The sequence below is a fragment of the Oryzias melastigma genome, linkage group LG1, assembly GCF_002922805.2.
Source record: "Oryzias melastigma strain HK-1 linkage group LG1, ASM292280v2, whole genome shotgun sequence".
Lineage (NCBI taxonomy): Eukaryota > Metazoa > Chordata > Actinopteri > Beloniformes > Adrianichthyidae > Oryzias > Oryzias melastigma.
In genome coordinates this window covers 19,780,419-19,789,433 of record NC_050512.1, presented here as the reverse complement: position 1 = coordinate 19,789,433, position 9,015 = coordinate 19,780,419, and the positions used below count along the sequence as shown (strand labels likewise).

The following is a 9,015-nucleotide window of genomic DNA, read 5'->3' as shown; positions in this document are numbered from 1 at the left end:
ATCATCCTGCGGGCCGCAGATGGCCCGCGGGCCGCGAGTTTGAGACCCCTGTCTTAGACTGAATCAAATTAAAAAAAAAAAAATCAAGCTTATTTCAATTTGTTTTTGGAAATCTTTTGTTGCTTCGCTCCTCATTGCCAACCCCCACGTGTGAAGTGATCTGGTTAGCTGATAATCCTGTTTTGTCTTTCTCCCCTTGCTCCTTTCCCACCTTCAACCCCTCAATCTCCACCCGCCACTGTCTCTTATTTTGTGTTTTTTTTTTAACGCTGTACATAGAAACAGGTGTGGAGTGAATTTGGCGGCAAAATTGATAGTGAAGTGTGGAAGGCAAGTATAATGCTCCTGGTGCGTGGGGGGAGTCTTGTCTAACCTCACAGTGTTTGCATTTTTGTCGAGTTCACTGCCCGAGCAGAAGCATGTGTGGCTGATGCTTCAACAACAGCACCGACATTTTTTCCAATGCCGCTGACATGTGAGAATATGTCCGTTACATGGCTCATTTAACAGGTTGCCTCTTTACTCCAGAAGTGAAATCATCTTTCCATCCTAATTGCACAAACATAAACCTGTTTGCGCACACATCCTTTTGTCTTGATGTAGCATGCCCTGTTATTTGTAACGTACCATCACCATTTTTTTAACCAGCCCACACTTGAATGCATGTTTGCGTGCACCATTTAGCATATTGGCTGTTAGCTGATTTTGTGTTTGGGCTTGTATAATTATGTTTTTTTCATGCCACGACAGTGAAATGTGTTGGTGTTTATGCACATTTTATTCTGGAGTCTGCCAGAGGAACATAAGCTGCTGTTAGAGCATACATGGTTACTGCAGATTTCAAAGATGTTTTAATCTTTTCTGGACACGCCCATTTGTTTTGTGTGTCTCAGGACCTTCAGGCTGCGACAGTGAACCCTGATCCAAGTCTAAAGGAGTTTGAAGGAGCCACGCTTCGATATGCATCGCTAAAGCTCAGGTGAAGGATTGCTCATAGACACTGCTAACATCAGGCCTTCAACCCACCTACATGTAAATGTCTGAAACTTTTGGGGGATTTTTTTTTTAACTTTTTAGTATTTTTTAAATTATTTTTAAAAAATTATTGACACAAAAAATTGTCAATTAACTTTTTATTTTTTAAATCTTTTTTATGTTGTTTCATGTAAACCTGCACAAATTATTGGGAAAAACACTGTATTGTTATTTATGAAGTAAAATGTAAACTTTTGAAAACACTACGGAAAAAGAGTTTAAAAATTAACACCAGAGACATTTTATGGTGAAATGTAACCATTGAAGTAGCTTACACCATAGAGCATTACTGCTAATTTTAAAGCAATAGGTCTCAGAACAAAAACAAGTTCTCTTCATTATATCTTAATTGAGAAATAAGCAGCACTTGCAGTCATTTGCAGCTATTCACTTTTTTTTTTACTACAGATAATTCCCTGTTATTTATCATAGATAAAAACCAGCAGCTAAGCTCACTCTTTGAATTAACCACCACTAAACCAACTGTGGACACAAACACCTTCAAGAATAAATGAAACAATTAGTCTGCAAACATTTTTCCTGTATTTTTTCATGTAAAATATATGACCCTACCTGATTACAATATCACAAGTAGTGTATTTCCCCTCACAAAACAAAAGTACTGGTACTCATCATAATGTGCTGCATACATTTTAATTAATATTTAACATTTGGAAGAATGTCAACACTCATTTTTTTTTATTTTATTTTTTTATTATTATTTTTTACAGGAGCTGTCCTGCTTTGGAAGAAAACGAGTCGACAAATGTGAAGAATGACTCTGAAGCAAAGGTGGGTTTTTGCATTGGTTTTTCAATCAATCAATCAATCAAAACTTTATTTATAAAAAGCTCTTTTAATGCATTGCAGCTCAATGTGCTATACAATGGGGAAAAATTCAACTCTATAAAACACAAAGAACCCAAACCAACCCACTCCCTCCCCTCCATTCACACATACACCCTGAGAGCTCACTCACAATGTATACGGGTGTCAACATACAAAAATAAATACACTGATTTTGAAAATTGCTAGTTTTCTTTCCATCCTGCTAAAAGAGCTTTTAATTCTTAATGAAATGATAATACTGTGTTGATTTGTTGCTTGTTTACACACAGCTCATGTTTTGATCAGAAATAAAAACTATAGCTAACCAACACTGCCCCCTGGTGGGTAAACGGGACACTGCACAAAACCCTGTTTCTCTTTAACTTATTAATTGCGGGGGCGTTATAAGGCTGAACTAAATGAAACATTTTAGACTATAAATAGTCTCTCAGTGCGGTAACTTTCTACAATGATTCCCCAACTGACAGGAATTAATTCAATTTGTCAGTCGATCCAAGCCTCATTAGTCTTAAAATGAGCTCATTTGTTAACAGTTTGGAGTCAAATGAGACTCAATCTACATGTACAGAACAAAACATGATTAGAGCTGATTGTATTTTATTTATCAATTACCGCTCTACCTTCCTCTTCATCTTTCTGGTTTATAAATTAAATACTGCCTGTACTTTTACTGGAGTAAAAGGCCTTCAAAAACAAATGAATACTTAATGAGAACAGTTGTATGGCTTTCTCTGCCTCATGTTTCCTCCTCCTTACTATTTGCTTTCTTTCTTCTTCTTTGAGGCCAAACCTCAAATGTGTAACTTGAAGTTTGATTTCAAGTTTTGATTTGAAATTGAGCCAAAAAGATTTAAAAGTCCAGTCAGACGTATCTGAATCATGGTCTGTTTCTCCTCTCTTTGCCCACCAGTGCTTTGCGGTGCGCTCTTTGGGCTGGGTGGAGATGGCCGAGGAGGACCTGGCTCCAGGAAAGAGCAGCGTCGCCGTCAACAACTGTATCCGACAACTGTCGTACTGCAAGAACGACATTAGAGACACTGTTGGCATCTGGGGGGAGGTGAGGAAGATAAGGAGATAGTTTGCAAGACTAAAGTAAAACAGTTCGGGAGGAAATTTTTTCTAAAAAACCAGGAGTATTAAAAAAAAAGATTGTATGTTCTCAAACATCTGAAACATGTCAGACAGAGAGAGGAAGATGAGAGAAAAGAAGTGTTTGAAGGTGTGATTTGAAACAACAGTACACGTCTCTCTTTGAAGTCCTCTAATCTCTGGTTTGATCATTTATTTAAAGGCTTTACTAAACAGAGAATGTTACCTATATTTTAAAAACAACATAAGCGTGTGTTTGAGTGCACTGTATTTCCTTCTCCTCAGGGGAAGGACATGTACCTGGTGCTGGAGAACAACATGTTGAATCTGGTTGACCCCATGGACCACAGCGTGCTGCATTCTCAGCCAATAGCCAGTATCCGGGTCTGGGGCGTTGGCCGGGACAATGGCAGGTAAGCGGTGAAGGATTTAGCCCTTTTTACCTCCTACTTTTTTAATACTTTAGTTTGTAAATATACTTAGAGACCTTGTGTGTTATAACTAGTGAGGATGAAGAGGCAAGAAAATCAGAGAAACTGATGAAGATTCAAAGATTATTAGGTCAAAAACAATCAAAGAACTTTTTTTACTTTCATTTGCATCTCCTGCTTTATGTATTGATTTTATTGCAGCGGCTTTCACTTTATGTTAGAGATCTGCCTGGTATGCTACATGTTGACAACCATTAGAGGGCGCTCTGCACAAGTACCAAAAACATCCCTAAAATCTATTTTCTGTCATGAAGGAGGGATTTGAACTTAACCAGCTGCTCAGTTCTCAGCGGGCAGGTGTACCTGCATGTGTTCACTTCCAAGATGGAGTCAGAAAATGAAGCGTTTCAAGCTACTGCAGTAGAGAGGATTCCACATTTCTTATGCATCTGCATCTTTACTCAAGCTTAAAAAAAAAAAAAAAAAAAAAAAACATCAAGATCATGTCTCCTGCAGCGCAGCTGCTACCGTGCACATTTCCATTGCAGGAGAGTCTCTCGAGTGAGAGTACCTCAGCTGGAAGGGAGGAGGCTGAGGGATGGTCAGAGGGGGGGGGCTTTCACAAGGAGAGAGAGAGAGTGGGGGTGGACACTGTTTAGTTCTCAGTGATTTGGGGGATCAGACAGGTTAAGAAGAATGTGCGAGCCTGCAGCATCACCGGGGACTGAGAGTGTAATTGTCTGAGGACGATCCTGCTCGGAGGATTAACTGTCAAGACAGCAAACAAGGCGCTGTGAGTATATCTGCAGCCCTCTTGTTTTATCAGAAAGTAGCTGATAGGAGGTCTGAGTACCCTGCTGATGGATGACTGAGTCTCCTTAAGAGGTCTACCTGTTAGAGATTAGCGGTTGGATGGAGGTGTTGCTTCTCTGGGTCTGTTTGCTTAAGATATTGTTAAGTGATGTTAGTGTTTTTTTTTTTTTAAATGAAGCTTCTCCACAGTCAGTTACTGCAGACCGGGGTTCTGTTGGCGGCACATCTCTTCCTTTTTTTTGCTGCTGTTTGGATTCATATGTAGAGTGATGATGAGGGGATGAAAACCGGGATTTTCCTGCCCGCTCAGACAGAAGTGGATCTGTCAGTAAACAAGCCGAGCCTCTGATCCTCCTCTCTCCTTATGTGCCTGAAAACTCATCATCACTTCAGAGGAAACGCTCTCCCACTGAAACCTTGATATCTAGAGGGGTGCGTGGCATATGAGATCGCAGATGAAATGAAAAATCTGTCTGTTTGTTATCTGTATGGTGTTCTATCATCCTCCAAATGATTTTATTTACATTTCCATGCTTTTCAAATGTGTTTTTTTGTAAATCCTGGATTATATTTTGCAATATTTCAACATTTTAAAATGCTTATTGTTTCAATTTGCACTTCTGTGCATTTTTTTGTATTTGGGCTATAATAAACAGATTTCCTGTTGGTTAAATCTCCCATTCCCAATTGGAAATCTGTGTATTTTACTTAACTACAACAGCAAAAATGTCCTAAAAGCTGCCAAAACACAAGAAAGATTATAAGTAAACAATTTACTGTTTGGTTTCTTTACTAAATCCCTTCTTTTCTTGCCATGCCTCCTTGGATACAGAGAGAGGTAAACATTCCTCGTGTCACTGAACCTCCCACAGCATGTCTGTCATCTGTGCTCTTTATTTGTTCACTTTCTTTTGTGTTTGTGTGTTTTTTTTGTGCACACACATGCAGAACTGAGGGTGACCTCATCTGCCGTCTGTTTTTACAGGATTTCAGAACAAAAGCACAGAAAATTTAGATGTTTGAGGAGATTTTTTACTTTATTTTGTGATTCATAACACAAGAATAAAGGATTTCATTTATTTAAAGTTTTTATGTTTTTACTACTATTTATCTAAAGTAGCACCTTTTCTCCCTAAAATGAATTAGTATTTGTACTCTTTTCTTTTATTTGTAGAGGTTCAAAGGGTTTCTTTCTGCTCCCTCTCATTCTTCATTCCTCTGTACAGCCGATTTAAATTATTTTCTGCTCCAGTGGGCTCAGTGGAAAGTTCTGTCCTGCTGTCACTGTAGTCGACTCCATCCCACATCATGCTGTTCTATTGATCTCAGGGGTCCTTCGACGAGAAAGTCTGTGTGTATGTGTGTGTGATGTTGAGCATGCTGATAAAGGTCGCTTCATCTTAAGAGCTGCCAGCTCCAAAGCTGGACCTGCCGCTCCTCATGTTTCTATGTTTTCATCTTCTCAGGGACTTTGCTTATGTGGCGCGGGACAAAAACACCAGGATCCTGAAATGTCATGTGTTCCGCTGTGACACCCCGGCCAAAGCCATCGCCACCAGCCTGCACGAGATCTGCTCCCGGGTGAGTGTCTTCACGCACCACGGCCGCTCTGGAGGCCACGGCGCTTTCTGTTTATGGAGCGACTCGGATGACGTTTCCATTGAATGATGAGCTTTAATAGAGCTGTGCTTCACGCCATATTGATCTAAAAAAGTTTGGTTGGCAACATGAAAAAAAACAATAATTTTCTTGGACATAGTTTCTGTATTTAGTAAGCATCCCCTCATTTCCCATCATCTTTTTGTTTTCACTCTCTCCCACTATCTTACAGCCCCTCACAGCCCCATTTTCATTGGATAGTGTCTTGAAGTTGTGATGTTTCAGAGAATTTGCCCATCTGTGATTCTTCTTGAGAAGTGAAACGTATTTCTTTTGCTTTTTAAGACAAACCTGCTTAAAGACCCGTTCTGTTAAATATCTTGTTTTTTGAGTTTTTAACATATTCTTGTAGCATTTTTCTAATGGTAGAGGACATTTATAAAGAAAATTGAGTGTAATCTGAGTATTTCTTCATTCAAATTGAGAACAGACTAAAAAATACATTTGGAAAAATAATTTATTTCAGATGAAGAAAATATACTGGGCGGGCCAAAAACTCCTTTCTCCAAGATCACAGCAACAGGGAGGGGAACGGGGGCGGGGTTGCTCCTCCCCTACCCACAACTCAGAGGCCAATTTGTGCTGATCTGCAGAAATTATGTCTCAGAAACGACAGTTTTTAAAATTTTGCCCAAAAACGGCATAATCCTAATCAAAAGATCACAAAATATTATCACAGTGGGACTTTAAAGAGCACGATTGTTTGCCCGCTCAGATACTTTTTTCTGATCACTTCCCTGGAGGTAACACGGCTCATCATCTGCCCCAGTTCTCCCTCTAAGCTTGTTTATTGAAACAGTTTTCATCTACCCATTCACTTTAATGCCTCAGCTCACTTTTTTTCCTGAAATCTATTTGTCAATAACTTTCAAACACTCAAAATGGACCTATTTCTTCTCCTCCTCTTCCTCCAGATAATGACAGAGCGAAAGAATGCCAAAGCCATGGCAGGAGGCTCTCTTCAGGACAGGATGCAGGCAGGACTGGACCTCCCCTTACAGGGTTTGTTTCTATCCTTTCTTTACTGTTTTAACATTTGTATCTGATAAGGATTTTTTTTTCTGAAGCAAACATTTTTAATGTCATGTTCTGTGCAAAAATAAGAGCAAGAAAATCTTTCTATTTATTTGTTCTCTTGTGAAGGCAAATATTTAAAATTCAAACAGATGTGAGCAAAACTCTTGATGTATTAATGTAAAAATAAGTTAAACTCAGTGAGCAGGATTAATAAAAACTCCCAAAACGGCATTGCAATGATGAAAGTTTTTAATTCCTAGTTTTGTGAATGTTTTTGACCTCACCATGTTCCAGCCTCTAAAGTTTTGGTTGAATTCTCCTCAGCAGAGTTTCCCACGCCAAAGACGGAGCTGGTTCAGAAGTTTCAAGTACATTACCTTGGAATGATGCCTGTGGCCAGACCCATCGGTCCGTAGCACATGTTCTTGTCTGAAAGCACTCTTAGAAGACATAAAAACCCACAGATGCTCTTTTTTTAATGAAAAGTGGAGACAATTTCCTGAAGTATTCATCAGATCCATGGAGTATTCCAAAAATCAAAAAGATGGAGGACAGAAGCTCCTTTCTCTTTACCCCATCTTTGTGTAATATTTTATAGCAGACACTTTCAGTGTTTGACTCTACAATATTTATTGAAAATGAGCACCACTTCCTTCTAAAGTACATTAAATGCTTCATAATTTAATGGGGCATAACAGTTGGCCTATCAGAACAGTAACTTTCATGTCCAGTGGAGGTGATCCTCTCATGCGTTTCCTGTTTGTTTTTCATATCCTCTGTTCCAGGCATGGATATATTGAACGGGGCCATAGACAGTCTTATTGGTTCCTCCACTAAAGAAGACTGGACTCCTGTGGCTCTTAACGTGGCAGACGCTACAGTCACCATCAGCAAAGACGAGGTCAGATTCTCTCGTTTCTCATGGTCGGGCACGCCTTAACTCTCATCTTTCAGTGCTCAAACACTCGAAAGATTGATGACATACTGCCTAAAACACAGATGCTTTCCCCCCCTGAAGTCTTTGGTTTAGATAAATGAAGAGTGCTGACTCGGACAGCTCCACTTTGACGTGGTCATAGTTTTGTCCGGCGATTACCATGTAAGAAATGTCTGGAGTGTCACAGAGTCTCGCACTGACAAATGAGTCCAACACCCAGGCAATCTGCTGACCGCTACACCACAGCCGCCAGCTTGAGTTCAGCAGCATTTCATCATGTGAAAAGTCTTACAATGTGGTCAGTTTCCATGGCAACGTGAAACTCCAGGAAACAATTTTACAGGTTTGCTGACATGACGAGTATCATACAGAGACGCTGATGCAGCAAACAGCGAAACAAGAAGAAAGACGGGTTCATTTAAGCCCAGTTTTTCACCGTGCGGCTCATCCCACTGAATGTGACCTCACTGAACCTCAACCTTTCCAAAAATAACCAGACATGCTCAGTAAGGCCGTTCCAAAGCTCTGGATTGGTTGCTCACTCCAAAGGTCTCACCCTCTGTTTGGGCACAATTTATGACATTGATATAATTTACTTTCATAACAAGCCTCCTAGTGGTCACTCGGTGAACTGACCCGGCTTCAATTCTTTTTGCTTTGAAATTTGCCAATAAATGTGTTTTGATGAATTCACAAGAGCAAAAAGTATATTTAAAAAAAAAACTTAAAAGTAAAGGGTTATAAATAAATAAACAACAAAAAAAAAGAATAAATATTACTACTTATAATTCTTATTTTTTACTAATTTTACTCATCTGTTTCTGCTAGGATGAAGAAGAGGTGTTGGTGGAGTGCCGAGTTCGCTTCCTGTCTTTCATGGGCGTGGGTCGAGACATCCACACGTTTGCCTTCATCATGGACGCCGGCGGCCATCGCTATGACTGTCACGTGTTCTGGTGTGATCCAAACGCCGGCAGTGTGTCTGAGGCGGTGCAGGCGGCATGCATGGTAAGTCCAAATAAACCAATCTCATCCTAAACTACATCATAATTATTAAAAGTACTCCAAAAATGCACAGACGGGGATTGATGAGCATAGAAAGATAAACACTAAAATTGCTTATATACGGACAAATCCTCACAAAGTTCTGTAATTATTTGAAAACATAAAGGTTTTTAATCCAAA

At 39.6% G+C, this 9,015-nt stretch overlaps 1 protein-coding gene across 6 annotated transcripts in view; it reads left to right on the top strand.

Annotated features, from left to right (window-relative positions):
- apbb2b (amyloid beta (A4) precursor protein-binding, family B, member 2b) overlaps positions 1-9,015 on the top strand; it is a 37,823-nt gene that overhangs the window by 25,733 nt on the left and 3,075 nt on the right. For 3 of the 6 annotated variants that reach the window (XM_024289862.2, XM_024289863.1, XM_024289867.2), the window contains 11 exons: positions 280-330; positions 894-979; positions 1,767-1,827; positions 2,795-2,941; positions 3,259-3,386; positions 5,050-5,055; positions 5,684-5,798; positions 6,791-6,878; positions 7,221-7,301; positions 7,679-7,794; positions 8,659-8,838. In XM_024289862.2, coding sequence (XP_024145630.1) covers positions 280-330; positions 894-979; positions 1,767-1,827; positions 2,795-2,941; positions 3,259-3,386; positions 5,050-5,055; positions 5,684-5,798; positions 6,791-6,878; positions 7,221-7,301; positions 7,679-7,794; positions 8,659-8,838 — 1,059 coding nt within the window. The remainder of the gene's footprint in view (positions 1-279; positions 331-893; positions 980-1,766; positions 1,828-2,794; positions 2,942-3,258; positions 3,387-5,049; positions 5,056-5,683; positions 5,799-6,790; positions 6,879-7,220; positions 7,302-7,678; positions 7,795-8,658; positions 8,839-9,015) is intronic. The other 3 variants (XM_024289864.2, XM_024289866.2, XM_024289865.2) reach the window with 3 other exon arrangements.